Source organism: Triticum aestivum, chromosome 2D, assembly GCF_018294505.1.
Source record: "Triticum aestivum cultivar Chinese Spring chromosome 2D, IWGSC CS RefSeq v2.1, whole genome shotgun sequence".
NCBI classification, from domain to species: domain Eukaryota; kingdom Viridiplantae; phylum Streptophyta; class Magnoliopsida; order Poales; family Poaceae; genus Triticum; species Triticum aestivum.
The window spans coordinates 622,932,751-622,951,932 of NC_057799.1; the positions used below are offsets into that span (position 1 = coordinate 622,932,751).

The 19,182-nt window shown below is 44.3% G+C and overlaps 2 protein-coding genes across 2 annotated transcripts; one reads left to right on the top strand and one right to left on the bottom strand.

Moving 5' to 3' along the window:
- Positions 1–9,000: 9,000 nt before the first annotated feature.
- Positions 9,001–12,382, bottom strand: LOC123050509 (ubiquitin carboxyl-terminal hydrolase 3). The gene is made up of 9 exons (XM_044473292.1): positions 12,216–12,382; positions 11,996–12,127; positions 11,830–11,874; positions 11,417–11,528; positions 11,166–11,224; positions 10,999–11,073; positions 10,524–10,572; positions 10,365–10,441; positions 9,001–9,323 (listed from the first exon to the last, which is right to left on the bottom strand). Exons 1-9 carry the CDS (start codon positions 12,297–12,299, stop codon positions 9,234–9,236), a joined length of 723 nt encoding a protein of 240 aa, XP_044329227.1. The 5' UTR covers positions 12,300–12,382; the 3' UTR covers positions 9,001–9,233.
- Positions 12,383–17,010: 4,628 nt separating this feature from the next.
- On the top strand, positions 17,011–18,046 carry LOC123050510 (heavy metal-associated isoprenylated plant protein 39-like). The gene is made up of 3 exons (XM_044473293.1): positions 17,011–17,145; positions 17,268–17,343; positions 17,510–18,046. Exons 1-3 carry the CDS (start codon positions 17,131–17,133, stop codon positions 17,833–17,835), a joined length of 417 nt encoding a protein of 138 aa, XP_044329228.1. The 5' UTR covers positions 17,011–17,130; the 3' UTR covers positions 17,836–18,046.
- The last annotated feature ends 1,136 nt before the right edge of the window (positions 18,047–19,182 follow it).

Genomic DNA, 19,182 nt, shown 5'->3' on the forward strand with positions numbered 1-19,182 from the left:
TACCAAGGCTAAGGAGTGATGTGGCGCAATGTCTTCTCAGTTTCGAGCTGGTGTTCCCGACATCCTTCTTCAATATCATGACGCACGTCCTAGTTCATCTAGTCGACGAGATTGTCATTCTGGGCCCCATATTTCTACACAATATGTTCCCCTTTGAGAGGTTTATGGGAGTCCTAAAGAAATATGTCCGTAACCACGCTAGGCCACCAGGAAGCATCTCCATGGGCCATCAAACAGAGGATGGCATTGGGTTTTGTGTTGACTTCATTCCTGGCCTTAAGAATATAGGTATCCCTATATCACGGTATGAGGGAAGAATGACTAGAAAAGGCACGCTTGGAGGGGACTCAATAATATGCAGGGATGGGCATTCTTGGTCTCAAGCACACTACATAGTTCTACAGAACTCTACTTGGTGACCCCGTATGTCAATGAACACAAGAACAGTCTGCACTACAAACACCCGGAGCAGTGTGACGACTGGATTACATGTGAACACATCAGGACTTTCAGCAGTTGGTTGGAAACACGTCTCAGAGGTGACAACACTGTTTGTGATGAGCTGTACTCGTTGTCCAGGGAACCATCTTCGACTGTATTGACTTACAAAGGATACGAGATAAATGGGAATACATTTTACACGATCGCCCAAGATCAAAAGAGCACCAACCAAAACAGCGGTGTCCGCTTTGATGCAGCAACCAAGAGGGGAAAGGACACATATTATGGTTACATAGTGGACATATGGGAACTTGACTACGGCATGATTTTAAGGTCCCATTGTTTAACTGCAAATGGGTCAATCTGTCAGGAGACGGGGTACTGGTAGACCCACAGTACGGAATGACAACAATGGATCTGAACAATCGTGGGTACACTGACGAACCGTTCGTCCTAGCCAATGATGTGGCGCAGGTTATCTATGTGAAGGACATGTCTACCAAACCGAGAAAAATAAAAGATAAGGAAGCGAATACATCATACGATGAGCCAAAGCGCCACATAGTTCTTTCTGAAAAAACGGATATCGTGGGAGTGGAGGGCAAGACAGACATGTCTGAAGATTATGAAAAGTTTCACGAAATCCCTCCCTTCAATGTCAAGGCTGACCCAAGCATCCTGATAAACGATGAAGATTATCCATGGTTACGGCGCAATAAGCAAAGGACACAAGCGAAGAAAAAGTGAAGACTTTCTCTCCACAACTATTATGGTGATACCATGCCAACTTTCAACCTTTTCGTAGTTCATTTGAAATGCCTGTTGTAACAGACGAGTTTCCATATGAAACCCTGATATCTCAAAACAGATTGTCCGTTTTGTACACGAAGTGCATCCAGTTTTTGTCGTAACCCTCTCAACTTTTCAGCACATGCTATGTCGGTGAAATGATGATACCATGCCAACTTTCAACCTTTTCGTAGTTCATTTGAAATGCTTTTCAATTTCAGGGTCTTATAGCTAAAAAAATCAGTAAATGCATGAAAAATAACAAATGAAGTCAGGAAGGGTTGAAAATTGATGATGTGGCTTTGAATGTTGCATTTTGAACACACACGAACCAGTACTAAAGGTGCTCCTGGGGCCCCAGCCTTAGAACCGGTACAAAATGAAATGCCTTTGTAACAGCCTTAGAACCGGTACTAAAGGAATCAACTAAAAAGCTTTTATAAACCTCTAGTATTATTGAAACTAAAATTATATAGAATTTATGCAACTAAAATTATCAAAGTATTTTCTGTTCAAAACATTAAAAGCAAAAAGAATTTTCATAAAATAAATACAAAAAGCAAAAAAGAAAATAAAATAAATAAGTATAAACAAAATAAACTTTTATAAATAAGTAGAAACAAAATAAAATAAAATAAATAGGAAGAAACAAAACAAAATAAAATAAAATAAATAAGTAGAAACAAAATAAAATAAAATAAACTAAACTTTTATAAAATAAATAAGTAGAAACAAAATAAAATAAAATAAAATAAACTATAATAAAATAAAATAAACTATAATAAAATAAAATAAACTATAATAAAGTAAAATAAATAAAACTTAATAAAGTAAATAAAAATAGCAACAGTAAGTATATTGTTGTAAGTAGAAACAAAATAAAAAAATAAAGCAACAAAGAAAACAAAAACACTGCAAAAAAATAAAAAATGCCACCAACTGGGCCACCACGACCTGAATACGACTAGAAACCCACCCATGGGCCAGGATGCAGGCCCGCAGAAGGCCCAATAGACCCACAGGCAGATACAGTGTGTTTAGGCCCGTATGCTTGCATTTGAGAGGAGCTCGAAGTGGTCAGCGCAGCAGCGCTTATAAACCACTGTCGAAGCCTCTCGGCTAGCGAGGTGGGACTAAACATCCCACCGCACCGCGGCTGTTTCGGCATAGGCTATTGGTCCCGGTTGGTGGCTCGAACCGGGACCAATGCCCACCTTTGGTCCCGGTTCGTGGCACCAACCGGGACCAATGCCACCCCTTTAGTCCCGGTTTGTGCCACCAACCGGGACCAAAGGTCTCTGCTTCCCTCCCTTTGGGCTGTTGAAAAGAGACCTTTGGTCCCGGTGGGTGGCACCAACCAGGACTAAAGGTGGCATTGGTCCCGGTTGGTGGCACGAACCGGGAGCATGCTCCGTCTATATAATCAACACTTGTGAAAATTTTCGTTCAGTTCTTCGATCCCGCCCCGACGCGCGCCGCCAGGCTGCCCCGTCGTCGCTCCTGCCTCTAACGCCGTCCCGCGCTGCCCCGACGCTGCCGGCCCAGCCTCCTCTCGTCGCCCGTCGCCGCGCCCCTACCCCACCGTCGCCATCGTCGTGCCCTGCTTCCTCGTCGCCGTCTCCGTCCCCGCGCCACCCCTGCCCCGTCACCGCCCCCCTGCAGTGAGCTCATCCTCCTCGTTGCCGCCACCTGCCTCCTTCTAGCTAATTAAGTTTAGATGTGTAGTTGTATTAATTTAGATGTGTAGTTGTATTAATTTAGATGTTTAGTTGTTGTAATTTGTTCATAAAAGAATATGCAAAAATTAGAATTTTTTTCTGTTCATAATTTTTTTTGATGATATTATTGTTGAATATGCAAATGTTTGTATGTTCATATGCAAAGAATATGTCAATTTTTTCATAGAATTTTTATGATTTCTTTCTGTTGTAATTTTGTTCATGGAATTTTTATGATTTTTTCTGTTGTAATTTTGTTCATAGAATTTTTATGATTTTTTTCTGTTGTAATTTTGTTCATAGAATTTTTATGATTTTTTTGTTCATAGAATTTTCTTTGTCAATTTATGTATATGTTCATATTGTGTATGTATAGGAAAATTGTGTATGATTAAAGTCATTTATGTATATGTTCATATTTAGAAGAAAAAGCGGGAAAGGAAAAAGAAAAATAAGAAGACGAAGAAGGAGAAGAAGAAGAAGAAGAAGAAGAAGAAGAAGAAGAGGAGGAGAGCAAGAAGAGGAGAAATAAATAAGAAGATGAAAAAGAAAAGAAAACGAGGAGAAGAAGAAAAAATAGAATAAATAGAGGTGAAGAAGAAGAAATAGAATAATATATTATTCTATTTTTTCTTCTTCTCCTCTATTCGTTTCTTCTTCTTCTTCACCTCTATTCCTTCTTCTTCTCTTTTTTTTCTTCTTTTTTTTCTTCGATCTCCTCCTCTATTCTTTTCTTCTTCTCCTCTTTCTTTTTCTTATTCTTCCTCTTCTTATTTTTTTATCGGGTATGTCGTTGTCGATATACCCCCCCTCCCCGATTTAATATAATTAGTTAGAAAAATAATATAACTAGTTAAACTAGTTTATTTTTAGTAAGTACTACTTTATTTTATTTTTAGTAAGTGCTTAGTAGTTGAACTAGTTGATTTAATAAAACTACTTTATTTTACTATAGAAGCAGTTTATTTTTAGTAAGTACTACTTTATTTTATTTATAGTAAGTGCTTAGTAGTTGAACTAGTTGATTTAATAAAACTACTTTATTTTACTATAGAAGTAGTTTATTTTTAGCAAGAAAATTAATAGAACTAGTTTATTTTTTTTAGTTCAAGCAATTATTCCCGCATCGACGTCGACGATGCCTATCCCGCATCCTTGTCGTCGACTCGGCGGAGGAGGCCTGCTTGATCAGAGGGGCCATGTCCGGGACTGGGCTCCGCTGGGCTGGTATTGGGAGGTGCTACCTTCCGGGGGGCGTAGGTTGGTGAGGAGCCAGCCCGTCGTTGACCCGATCCTTATTTGGTGGCGGTCGCGTGGGCCAGTGACGGTGCCGAGGATTCCGGACACCGCAGAGGTGGTACGTCACCGTGTCAGCGAGGAGGACGAGCACGTCCGTCGCTACATGGTTGCGTTGGAGGGCAGGTTCTTCAGGGATCTCACTGGAGTGATCCTGTGATGGTTCCTTCTTTTTGGGTGTCCACCGCCCGCGCCGATACCCATCGGGCGCTACGTTTCTAGCTGTATTAGTGATGATATATGTATGATAGTATTCGAGATGTATTATTGATAATATTCGACGATGTATGGATGCAAGAGATGATGTAGTTTTGCTTATAATTGAATGCATGCTAATTTGAATAATACTTTATTTTACGATTTGGTTTTGCTTATTGAATGCTCAAATTGGAAAACTACTCCTACTTTGAATGCTAAAATTGGAGAGCACTATGCAAGGCGTATGCATTTGATTAGTTGATAGCTTATAGGGTTTTTGTTTTTGCAGAAATCTAGAAGCCCCCTCCATCATCCCCGCCGTTATCCCTGTCACCGACCCCCCTCCGACCTCGAGGTGAGACCAGCCAAATCTCCATGTCAATATGAGTCCTATAAGATATTTTGAAATGTTTTTGCTCATATTTTCAACCATTGAAATGCAATGGCCAACAAGTTTGAATGCTCATATGATGTAGATAAAAACATGTATATTTCCGTTCCGGCAAATTTTAGGCGCTCGATATGTCCTTTTTTAGAAAGATAATTAAATGATATTTCGGGTTGACTTTAAGTCTGTCGAGTCTCCACCATATATGAGAGGACGAAGAATCCCGACTGTTGTGGTGGGGGTATCTTCTCCTTCATTCCCGTGTGCTAGACAATTTGGTGTAATGCACTTGGGAACGAAAGGAGGAGCTACCATCACCGACGGTCGCAAATGTCAGAGAGAAATCAGGGAGGGAGAGTCTCCACCATATATATCTGAGAGGACGAAGAATCCCGACTGTTGTCGTGGGGGTAGCTTCTCCTTCATTCCCGTGTGCTAGACAACTTGGTGTAATGCACTCGGGAATGAAAGGAGGAGCTACCATCACCGACGGTCGAATATGTACACTACGTGAGCTGAGAGTTGTCAAGAAAAGACTCGACAGACCGATAGTCAACCCGTGATGAATAATAATGATCTAATTTAGGTTTTTTAGTACATATATTTAATTTTACAAGTTTAATATTTGAATTATGAACATAGGAAATGTCGTACTCGGACGACGAAAGTCTCCTGGGGGAGTGCGACTGGTGCCACGACGACCGAGGTCTGTGCGACAGGCCTCACCTGGACGAAGATCGACGCTTCAGCATTAAGCTGGAGGAGACCTTCGATGTTGAAACGATACGCAACGACGACAAGTGTTATTTTTTCGTAATTAAGCACGACTTCAACTATTTCAACGTGTAATTTTCACCTTTTACAATTCGACTAGGTTATCACATGCCATGCAAGACGCTATGTCTTGGAGAGGATGGGTTTTGAAGACCATAAAAGTATGGAAACAAAGAAAATTCACCTAAGGACCCATCATGATATGGATTTTGAAGTAAATCTATATAATTCTGAGAGCGTAACCCATTTTTGTTGCAAAAATTGGGAAGCACTTTGCAAGATGTATGATTTTGATGAGGGTATGCTTGTCACCATGGATCTTGGTGATCCTAATTGGGAAGCACTTTGCAAGATGTATGATTTTGATGAGGGTATGCTTGTCACCATGGATCTTGGTGATCCTGACATCGACTAAGACAATATGGACATTTGGGTCCTTGTAGATACGACTCCAATTCTACCGCTATCTGAGTTTCTCAAACATAGTTATTAACTAATTTATATTGTTCATTTCAAAATAGTTGACAGCTTATTTCCATTGACAGCTTATTTTGATTGTTCAAACAATGTGCGGAAAATGGTAGACAGAACCTACTACACCGATGGCTATGAGTTAACTTATAAGGAGAAAAATCATCTGGTTGCATTTTGTACGGATCTTGAGAATTACAATATCTATTGTAAAACTCCTCCACATTATGGTTAATACGTGCCACTAGTGCACGTGTTGAACTACGGTAACATCCATGGAGATGCCATGGTAAGATTTTTTAGTATTACGACATCCGTGCATCTTTTGCATAAATTCTTTTAAAACTTAACTACATTACTAACTACGAAGTTATTACTATATGTTTTTCAACAGGAAATCCCAAATGATTGTGTGCTTCATCTGATGTATCAGAGTGGTCGCCTTGATGTTTTGAACATACGGCCAGGTCATCCTATGAATCTCAACTGTCCATACCGGGTTTCTAAAAGAAGTGGAGACATGAAAATGAAGGAATGGAAAAAAATGTATGGAGAGTCGTAAGGAGGTTCTTGGAAGCAAAAGGAAGCGAAGCGCAAGAATTGGAGACAGGATGATCTCCATTCTCCATAATGGAGAGTCGGGGTCTATATTGTTTTATGCTATTTTACCTTAAAGATGGTATTTAGGTCCTACCTAATACTGATGATCATGTGCTAAGAACAATTAAGTAGGGTTGGTTCGATGACTATGAGGATGATGATCGTATGACTTGTTATTAATAGCGAGTAGAAGTTGTATGATGACGATTAGTAGGACTTATTATTATGATGATGCATGATGCGAGCATGAAGAGTTATTATATATCAGTGGGTGAAATGAACATGCATGGATTGGATTGAAATGAAGGCAACATGCATGTGGTGCATGTCGAAAGTAGTACTAATCCAAACTTGATCAAGTTAGGATTAGTATTACTTTCGACATGCACCACATGTTGCCTTCACTTTAATCTAAGCCATGTTAAGGCATAGCAGTAGCGTTGGTAAACCAAGCACGGAGATAAGAGAGAACACTTCTCTCTATTAGCTAGCTAACACACCCTAAATTACCCCCTAAACCCACCCCCTTTCAAAAAAAAACCTCAACTCCTGCCAGCTGCTGACGCATGGACGCCTATTGGACCCGGTTGGTGCCACCAACTGGGACCAAAGGCCCTCCTGCCTGGGCTCGCCGCACCGGCCACGTGGAGACCCATCTGTCCCGGTTCGTGTAAGAACCGGGACTAAAGGCCTAGGGCTTTAGTAACGACCCTAACAACCGGGACTAAAGGCCTAGGGCTTTAGTAACGACCCTTTAGTCCCGGTTCAACAACCGGGACAAATGGGCCTTACGAACCGGGACAATAGGCCCTTTTTCTACTAGTGGCTCACCAGGTGGTTTTGCTGTTTTCTTTGGACCTAACCTCATCTCATGGTGTGCAAGAAAACAGGCCACAGTCTCACGGTCAAGTACTGAGGCGGAATACAAGGCTTTAGCAAATGCAACATCAGAAATCATTTGGGTCAAATCCATGCTTAGAGAACTTGGAATAGGTTATGCACAACCCTCTTGTCTATGGTGTGGTAATCTTGGTGCCACATATTTATCTGCTAATCCTGTTTTCCATGCAAGAACAAAACATATTGAAATTGACTATCATTTTGTTCGAGAAAGAGTTGCAAACAAAGAATTGAAAATTCGCTTTGTTCACTCCAAGGATCAAGTTGCAGATGGGTCTACAAAAGCTTTGCCTACAAGACAGTTTGAAGAGTTCAAGCGTAATCTTAACTTAGTTATGTTATGATTAAGGGAAGGTGTTAAACATGTAATTCTGTCACGCCTAGGGGCTGCCTTGTGCGCCAAGGGTTGTTATAGGAGTAGGATCCTTTTCTTGTTATTCTCTCTTATCCCTCCTGTAAAACCTCATGTAATATCTCTTTGGTTGTAACCTATGAGAGATGGGTCTCTCCCAATCAATATAAACATCACGCGGCCCGTTGTATGAGGGTAGAGACGCTTACACAAACTAACAGCAACAACGGTGGTAGTCCGGCCATGGCACAGACCACCCGGTTCTACTCCTCGGGTGAGGGCGTGTGTGTTCTTCTGCTGTCGTTTCTTCACAATGCGGGCGCGGATGGCTTCCTCCATGGCGGCCGCCCGCACCGCCGCAGCAGCCGCCATTTCGGCCGCAATACGGGCCTCGGCGGCCCTTATCCTCTCCTTCCCACGGCTGGCACACCGGTCCGGGTGTGACTCATAGTCCGCCCGACCGATGATGGGGAAGGAGTGATTTTCTGGCCGCCGGGACCACGATGATCGAACCACCGAGGGCACGAGCGCCCGTTCAGCCGACGCTATGGAATCGTGCCAGACAGAACCTGCCGTCGGTCGGGCGATGTCCTCTCGAGAGCGGCGGAGTGCAATGCGGACCACCATTGCCTCCTCCAACCCGCACGGGATGACACCCCAGTCCACGGATCCGGACTGGTCAGGGTCAGATCCGCTACCCGCCATGCCGGAGACTGCCGAAAATCGCTGGAGGTGAGCTTGGGTAGCGGAAGGAGGGGAGGGCAGTGGAGTGTGAAGTGATTAGGGTTTGGTCCATCGAGTGGATGGGGAGGAATATATGTGAGGTCGAATGGGTCAGCATGGGCCGGGCCCGACGTGGCGGACGCGCCCAAGCACCCCATATGCGCTTCATATTTGGCTGGATATGAGGGGTGCCGGTCAGCCCGGGCATATGAGGCGGGTTTGGGACGCCCGGATGTTGATGCTCTTATATTCTAGTGAAGGTGCACAAGTGGCTGCAAAACGGGGCCATATGGCCTATGTGTAATTCATTAACCTATACCACAGTGGTCTAAGACGAGAGGATCGTCCTCTTGTGATAATGTGATCGACCCATACATATCACAGGAATATAAGCAGTATTCACGTTACCAATTAAGAGGTTCCGTGCACGCCGAATGCACGAGATAATCTAGACAAGCACACAGGCAGTACCAGACAGAAGTTCTTACGCAAGGGTGGACAGCGGCTGCTGTTTGCTGAAACAGATAGCCTTCACCCCTTCCGCCGTAACCCGGAAACAATCGACCAAAGAAATGGCACCTCTTTACTTGAGTTTCCTCGATAGCACCATCACATTGAAGTTTACCGAATCGGGAATCCTCTGCATCATCGTCTTGATGACATTCACGGCATCCTGGTACAACACAAAGAACGTCGATTATTGTACTGTAAGCAGGGGAGATATATTTGCAGATGCCAATGGGCAGTTAGATAACCGCTAATAAAAGGTATAGCTAAAATTGTGCGACTTGTAGAGATGTCGGCTGTCCTTTGCTGCTACTGTTATCAAGCCAAGGCGCTTTGCTGCTACTGTTATGATCTCTTTCTAGTCTTCTTGTAGGCTGTTTTGGTGGGAGCTGCATCTCCAGGCTGGGTGGTGTGCTACACTAGAGGAACTGTTTGCTACTTTGCTTTCTTTTGGTAGATGTGTTTCTTCTGTGGTTCCGCAGCGGGTTGTGGGTGTGATTGAATAAGTGGTCTCAGACTGGATACCGTGTTATCAATTTCATTCTAATGAGACTGGGGGCCTGGAGCTCCTGGAATAAAAAGAAAAATAAGGCAGCGGCAACGGCACTGGCATATACTCTGATTGTAAAAAATGCGCCATGTCAACAAAACATAACACTGTATAGCACCCGTGAAACTAGCTTATATCCCGTGTTGTTAGCGCGTATGTTAAACTGCAGTGCAGCAACGCTACACGAATGATTTTTCAGGTGAACTTTCACTTCAAATCTGCCAGCATCAATTATTCACAGGCCATGAGCAATTAGTGCTGATAGTTAGATATTCATTTGAGTCATTGAGTGCCAAATAAGTAACAGGTCAGTAACCAAAACGTCAAGACTAATGCCATGAAAAGCACGACTCCTTTCACACCAGTAACTGAATCTGCTAGTGTAACTTCGTAGTTCGTACCTGTTCTATTTAAGGCCCTATAGGCTCTGGAGGTCATGTAGGGGGATACAGAACAACTGTGTCTAGAAGACTAGAATGTACAAGTCATCAAACAAATTGACAAGTTTGTACGGCCACCACCATCACTCATCCTACATGTTGGTAGCTTATTCTTGTAAAAATGGCCACTATTCAGATGTTTGCTCTCTATTTATTCTAGGCCTTTACAGTTCCAAGCCGGTACAAGCAAATATAACACTGGCCCTTTTGACAATACCTGCAGTAAACTTTCAGGAGATGAGGGACCATGCTTTATTGGTCCACCCTTCATTCCATCAAGCTCGTAAAGTGTCCCTACAGATATATGCCACTCATTACTATCGTATGAAAAACAATCAAAATTGAGTATTACATCAAGACCAGCAAAAAGACTTACTATTCAGAGCTGTGAAACAAACATAGTGCTCTTCTACAATGTCACCAATCTGGCAAACGAGGGCCATGTATGAAAGTTAAACGTTTTCAACGAAAATAGGAGAAGACATTTTAACAAATATTTATAGGCTTGCATTTTTTTCTTATGTATTTTCACTACCAAAAAAGAGATAACTGTAATAAGAGATTATAAATCAATCTGAAAGACGTCCTGTGGTAGTCTGTTAGATACTAATTAGTGCTCATACTGCCTTTTAAAAAAAAACCACACTGGTTACTAGAACAAAGTTTTGCCTTTGCATTTGAACTGAAAGAAACATTATGAAGACACTTCACAATATGAGCTAAAACAACAATTTCAAGTTCCATGGTTATTTATTCATTCCCCACACATCAGTCTATTGGCTGCTGTAATGATCATTTAGGTCTCTGAGACAGAATCCCAGTTCACATAAGCCAAAAATAGTAATCAGTACCTCTGTGTCACCAGCACTGGCAGCCAGTGAGTGAGCTCTTGCCATGTCATCGTCCTTCTCCAACACTCTGGCACGCTAAATGTATGGCATAAGAAAAAAAGGATAACAGAAAACCGTTTGAGAGTGATCAAGGTAAGGATGAATGGTTTAAATCAAGAGATAAGAACCTCATACGGGTCCATGCTGGCTGTTGATTTGAAAAACAGGTCCAAGCCTGAATTCTCCACTACAAAAGACAACATAAGTTCGTTTAACAAAAACAGAGGCATAAGCACGAAACAGAATGGAATCATTTTACATAATTTACATACCGCAAATTCTACTAACCTACATGGAATCAATGCCCCCTTAATTACTTGTGCAACAGACAGAATGGTATCACACACAACAGAAGCACAAAAGCACAGAGCTTACTTACCTAGACTGATTTCCGAACATGCATTTCCAACAGCATGGAGTAAAGCGATAGTTCCGCAAGCATTTCCTAATGAGTCAATCTGTTTTATGAAATACACCTCATCCAAACTTTCCTGTTGCAGAAGGAATATGTTGATGTTAAATGTGCCACCTGATGTAAGACCATAAGGGGCCTGTTACGGTGGACAGATCAGCTACAACTGCAACTCATACTGATATAGTCATGCGATCTACTCCCTCGGTTCCTAAATATAAGTCTTTGTAGAGATTCTACTATGGACTACATACGGAGCGAATTGAGTGAATCTACACTCTAAAATGCATCTATATACATCCGTATGTGGTTCATAGTGAAATCTATACAAAGACTTATATTTAGGAACGGAGGGAGTACAAGAAACAGAAATTGCCCACCTTGTCTTCAGTAGCTGAGACTTGTTCTGGAGGAGCAGCTGGATCCTGCATCGGGCTAACGGAATAAGTACTGAATCGCTGAAAGTACTAATCTAGGATATATCAAAACAAAATAGACTGCCTGCACACATTTTCACACATAAACTGAAGCGTGTGGTGTATGTACCTCGGGCGGATCGGGGAAGCAGAAGACGACGGCGAGCACGGGCTGGGGCACCATGGCCAGCGCGTCGGCGTCTAGACCGTACACGTCGTGGAACTCGGCCTCGCCCCGCGGGACACCCAGCGACCACATGAACTGCGCCCGCCGCGGCGAGGAGTTCCGTCAGATAGATGGTCACAGTAGCGATGGATGATAGGAGCAGCAGGCAGCGGCGGACGCTAACCTGGTTGAATACTTCAGGGCTGGACTCCAGCGGGGGCCACCGCTCGCCGGAGCAGGCGGAGGCGGAGGACGTCGGCGCTGCCATGAGGATTTCGCCGGAGGTTTTCTCTTTTTTGGAGAGAATTTCGCCGGAGGTGGAGGGGAGAGGCAGTTTTTTTGTTTTTTTTAGACAAGATGGTAGCGGCAGCTTTTGGTCCTCCAACCGGCCCAGTATGCTCAGAACAACGAGCCCGGCCCAGCTGGCCCATGCGCATTAATCTTTTTTTTTGCTGCCATGCCCATTAATCTGATGTAGTCAGAAGGCAGTTTTTTTTAAAAAAGAAGGCAGATTTTAAGTTCAAAGTCGAACAGCCTGAGTCACAAATAAAAAGTACGATTCTGTGTTAATAGTGCTAATATTGGGAATCGGTTTCTTGTCCCAATTTTAGAAGTCGATTCACAAGGTCAAGCATGAGATTCAACTAGGGCTTTCAGTTTCCATAGGCAATGAAGAGGAGACCCTCTTCTCCTTGGATGGACGGATCTCCTCTCTACATTGAGTTTCCGAACTTGCTCACTGTCTGCACAGGCCCGATGTTTTTAGTGTCCTTGGGCGCCCACAATGGGAATTGGAACGTCTCATTATGATGCATATTTGGCCCCCCAGGAAGCCATAGCTTGGGTAAGGGGGATGTTAGATGATTATTTCGAAAAGGGATGAATATGCTGCAATATACTGATGATACTATATTCGTATTACAAGATTATAAGGATAGTGCTAGAAATTTGAATTTATTTTATGTGCTTTTGAATAAATATTGGGTTTGACTATCAACTTTCACAAAAGTGAGATTTTCCTCTTTGGAGAAACTACTAGAAAATCTTTTTTTTTACAAGAAACTACTAGAAAAGTTTATCTATACTTGGAAATACTTACTTGTGAGTCACGATCAGTTCCCCTAAAGTATCTGGGAATGCTTCTCTCTAATGTGAGAATTAACAATAAACACCGGATGGGATGATAGAAAAAATAGAGAAAGACATGTGTGCTGGCAAGGCAAAATGCTTAATATTGTTGGCAAGATCACTCTTGTTCATGCCTGCTTAACTAACATCTCTATCTTTATAGTGTCTTTCTACCCAATCCCTACTGGGGTAAGAAAGAAAGTTGATTTTTATAGGGTTAGGATTGTGTGGCTGGATAATGAAGACAAGAAAAGATATCAGTTGAACTGGAAACTTTGTTGTTAACCCAAACAACAGGGGGCTTGGGTATCTCAAATTTAGATCTTATGAATAAAGTTCTACTAGCTAAATGGTTCTGAAAAATGGAAACTGGGTGAGGGTTGTGGCAAGAGGTTTCCTGAGCAAGTATTTTAAAGAGAAATGTATTTCTGGCATTAGGCCCAAAGTGGGATGTAGTGTTCCACGAGGGAACATCCACTGTGTCGTTTCCCGTGAGGGTGACTCGGGAGGCACATAAACCCTTGCCGCAGGTACCCGTCGCTCCTCCCTTCCTCCCCTCCATCGCCGCCTAAGGAAGCCGCTGGGCTAAGTCCGGGCGTCCGATCGCAGTGATGGGGGATCACCTTCATCTCGTGGCGGTCGGGTGCCGTGGGGGCAAAGGCTCCCGGGGGGGGGGGGGGGCGCACGTCCGATCTGATCGACGGCGGCACGACGGCTGTTGTCGACAGAGGCATAGAGCGGCTGCTAATTGGAGCTGATGGGTGGGTGCGGCTGCGCGGATGTGGAGTCGTGGAGGGCTAGATGGTTATGCGTGGGGACCTCTGTGTGCGGGCCGGTCTCCAGCCAAATCCGATTGGATGTGGCATCGGGGGCCGGTGTGCATCTGTCTCTTTGCTGGATGTGGACCGCGACGTCAAGGTGTTGGCCTTACACACATGCGTTGGCCGGCCGGAGGTGCTACGGTCCACAGCTTCGTGGTGGTGATCCAGATCCGATCGGCCGGATGGTGGTGACTTCAAATTGTACTGCAACGACTTCCTACGACTCCACAACTGTGGTGGTCATAGAAAGGTCTTCAGGAGGGTTCATCTCTCCTGACCTGGTGGTTGACTTCAGCGATGAGATACAAATATAAATGATGGATTGACGCGGAGGGATGGTTGTGCAGTGGTGGCGCTCGCATCGCATGTACCTGTCGGGATCGTGGAAAAGTGGTGCAACACACATGGGCGACTTCGATGATGGTGCAACTTGAGCACCCAATCTCGAGCTCTGGGGCGAAAGCCTAGGTCAAACCCGAGTGGTCATACCTGCCGATGGCGATGTTTTTCTTACGTCGTTCCCTTATTGAAGGCATTGTTTGGATTGATTCTTCACCGTGAAAACCTATATACTACCCTTGTGGTTCGATCAGGTGACGACGGCGCTTGAGTGTCGCCCATGTGATGTCATGAGATGGTTGAGGCGGATATGGTAATTGTCGTAGTTTTGCCGATTGCAGATATGACCGATTTGGGGCTTTTTTCCTTTTTCCTCACCCACGCATAGTTTGCTCGCCTGTTTTTTGCATATGTGTGAGTTCGTGTTGATTGTGTGCATCCTAGCAATCTAAAGGTCAGGTGTTTGCTCATTGTGTTAGTATCTTCTTGATATTTTATTTTGAGCCAATAAAATCCACCATTTGTCGAGAAAAGGACCGAAGTGGGAGATTCTCACTTTTGGACTAGTCTTTTGACAGTAAAAGATATTTTTTATCAACAATGTACAAAAGTGACTGGGAATGGGGAGAATACCATATTCTGGGTGGGAGATAAACCTCTCAAACAATCCTACCACAGACTGTACAGTTTGAGTTTTGATCATAATATAACTATGGTTGAGGCCATTAATAAGGGCTGGGAGGGATTCACTTTTAGAAGAACTAACCTGGAGAAGCTTTGGAGTTCTGGAATAGTTTGAAATTGAGATGCGAGGAGGTTAGAATGATGGGAGGAAAAGATAAAATTAAATGGATGCTCACTGATGACAGAAAATTCACTGTTAGCTCTTTGCATAAATTTCCAATTAAATATGTTTGTGGTTTCCAGCAAAAAAATCCTGTGGAAAATCAAAATTCCCTAAAAAATCAAGTGTTTTTGTGGCATATGGTCAAGAAATTCACCATGACTAAAGATAATCTGCTTCTAAGAGGATGGAAAGGTGGCAAAATGTGTGTGGAGATGATGAGAGTATTGATCATTTAATTTTCTAGTGTTCATCTGCTAGACTTGTCTGGAGTCTTTTAAAATGTACTTTTGATTTGCAATCTACCCCTGCTAGTCTGTTTGATTGCTTTGGTAGGTGGAAATGCAGAAATTATATCTGATAGGCGGTTGTGTTATTACTCCGATGTTTTGGGTAATGTGGAAATGCAGAAATAATATTTTTTTGAGAGAGAAATTATATCTGATCGTATGACTCTGGCCAAGATGATGTGTTCCTGGATAATGAGTTGATCTATATTGCAGATAAAGTAGGCCAGCCAAAAACTACTGATGCTAGGGGCAAAGCTAATCGAGCGGATGTCAAGTGACGTGTTCCCAGGGATGGAGACCAGGGTTGTTGCGAATTGCCGATGACTGAAGATGATGAATCAAGACACTGAAGACTTCTTGCTTGCATACCCTTTGGTGAAGTTTCCTGGAAAGCTGAAGTTTTTTTTTCTCCTGTTTTCGTTCCTCTGGTGGTTGGTTTGATCTGAACTTGGATATTGGTTTGGTCACTTTGTTAGTTGTGGTCTAGCCAATGGGCTTGGGTCCTTTTGGTGATCTTGCATGATCAGGTTTGCTCTGATAGGATTTTCGAATCTCTGCTACGTAAGCTGGTCGCGCTTTTGTTTAGAACTTTAGTCGTAAATAGTTTGCAGTTTGTAAAAGACCAGATGGTTTCTTTACATGAAAACCGGAGAGGACAGCCTCTCTTCCAATAATTAAAGAAAAAAACACAGCTGATCCGCAATGAGTAGTCCATGGACTAGAGCATGTGTTTCTCTGTGTGATAAAGCAAGGTTCATTGCATGTGTCCGGCCACAGCAAAGATACCATCACCCGTCGAATCGCGAGCTACACATCCCTAATTAACACGTTGTTTAAGAACTGCAAGCAACTCTTATTCATTTCCCCACCCGAATTGCAAATCTGCAGGGTTGTCCCTCGATACATTCTATGTTATGTTTTTCTTCCAACGGAAGCCAGCGGTGGGCTGTCACCGCAGACGACAGACGTAATGCGGAGGGTGAGGATTATAGCGGTTTGGATGGTCTTTATGTGCGACGGACATGCGGCTAGGCTCCACCTCGTATACATTGATCGACACGAGTGCTCGTAGTGTTGTGACCGCCGGTGCCCGGGACGAAGCAAACTTCAGGCGGCCCAACTTGCTTCGAGCTACCGCTAAGGCGTCCAACCTCTCGTTTCTCCTGGCATGCATGGTAGGTGATGGGTGGCTGGTCCGCACCGATTAACCATTTGAGGCCGCAAGCCGTCGCTAGCTGCTGCAATACATTGCATCAGGCCGGACAAGGGACGTAACTACTTGCAAACGAGCGAGCGACAGCATTGACAGCTTAGCTCACAAGCCCGGTCTGTCAAGATACTACTCGCCGAGTCGCGATCGAGCCACCCCGGCCGGACCCGCACCAAGACTCCGGCAGGTCGATCGCCGTAGCCATTCCCCGGCGCCACCGTACGTACGCCCCTAGGTCTCCACTCTCCAATAGCGCTTACACACGCCCTAGTCCCAGTGTCCCAGTGTCCCAGCTCCCAACAACACACGGAACAGTACTACGTGCCACGGTCTCTGCCTATAAACCCGCCAGGGTCTGTCACTGGCTACTCCCACCCATATATACAGCTCCATCGTCGCCGGGAGAGAAGACACCGCGCGCGCGCGCTTCATCCTATCGCACCCTCTTCCAAATTCGTGGAGGATCGATGGCCGCCATGAAGGTCATTGCTTACCATAGCCGATCGAAGTGGCATTTCTTGATTTCTCTTGTGATTTTAACCGCGGCTAGCTCCCTGATGTACCAGTAGTTAGTTTGATCGATTGGTTTGTCTGACGGCTGCAGAAGATCGTGGTGAAGCTGGAACTGCACTGCGACGGGAAGAAGCAGAAGGCGATCAAGACCGTCTCCACTCTCTGTGGTGACTTACTTACCCCCCTTCTCTTTCTCGGAATCCGTCCGGAATTGTATATTGCTAGCTTGTTCTGCTTCGTCGACAACATGCATGCACTGAGGCCACTCACTCATCAAGTACCATACCTCGGTTTGGCGCTTCTGACGACGACAACCGTGGTTTCCTTCCCCAGGTATCGACCAGATCGTCATGGACATGAAGGACGGCCAGATGACGGTCGTGGGGACGGTCGACCCCGTCGACGTCGTCCACAAGCTGCGCAAGCGCTTCTGCTCGGTGCGGATGGTCTCCGTCGGCCCGGCCAAGGAGGAGGGGAAGAAGAACAATGAGGGCGGCGGGGACAAGAAGGTCGACAACACGAAGGGCGCGTGCACGCCCATCCCAGTGTGCCAGCCGTGCTACCCGGCGCACTGGTACCCGCCGCCTCACCACCCGCAGCCGTGCTACTGCTACGTCGTCCACACCGAGGAGCACCCCCACGCGTGCGTCATCTGCTGATCGACGCACATTTTTGTAGCCGGCCTGCATCTGCATACTAGCTGCCGATTGATCGATCCGGGCTCATCAGCCTACCTGCACCGGTGGTCGACGGCGTGCGTTCTATATATCTATGACCGTGTGAGCTACATATTTTACAGGTGTCCGGCGGCTGCGCATCTGCTGAGCTTTGCCAGGTACCGAATTACAGTGTGGAGAAGAACTAAATAAATAAAACTGCTGCCTTTGGATTTTAAAGGCCGTTAGTTATTACTCCATCTGTACCACAATACTTGTCGCTGGGGCAACTTGTCCTGGTTTACCCCAACACGACAAGTATTTAGGTACAGAGGAAGTACATGGTCCTTTGTTCTTACGTGCGACCCAGCATGCGCCGTCCATTGTCCAACACATGATTACGACCTACTACTCGTAATACATTGTCTACTGTCCATCGCACAAAATACACATGATTGACCAACTACAGGTCTTAATCGCTGCTCTAACTGCGTGTGTTGTGTGTTGTACGTACCCACGGCTGCGAAGCCACATACGTACGTCAAATTTGGCACGTCCATTTATATGATCTAATTCTGCAGCATGCATCTGTGTGGGTGTGACACTTCGGTGCTAGCTTAGTGTGCAGGTGTGAATATTCCGCTCCACTCCACGTTAGAACACGGGAATGTACTATTCCAAGAAGTGTAGAATCATTCCATTGTAGTTCACTATCTTGGAATACACCTAGCTAGAAGACCGGCAGCACCCACGTGATATTCTCGCACGCGCGCTCTCTCTCTGTAACTTTTTTTTTGCGAGGGTCTCTCTCTCTCTGTAACTGACAGACCTATACCACGCTGCATGATTGCATGTGCTTATCCAGCGGAGTTAGCCATGAAGGTGAGTAGTGGCCACACCTGCGTGCGTTTGTCCTCTGTATACATGTACACACTACACACTCGACTGATGAATAGATAGAAGTTCAGTCTATCTCTGGTGTTCATCTATCTTACACACTAGTAAGGCGTGTAAACATATGATTCAGGAACGAATTTCTTTTCAAGATATTTACTTCGTGTTCTAGATGCTCTTGAGTTGTGATTAAATCGTAATGTTGTCTCGCAAAGGTTGATATAGATCTAGCCAATGTAACATCCGCTCTGTAAGCAATTCATTACATGTAAACCAAAGCCAGATACGAGAATCACAAAAAAGACTCCCCTGCATTGGGTAACTTCTTTCTTTATAAACTGAGTCAACCAGTTAATAAGGGATGAAAAAAATAGATATCCATGACCAACATTGTCACATATGCATGTGTTAATTTTTGGTTGAGGTTATCATCTTTCTTTGAGATAATTTACTTCC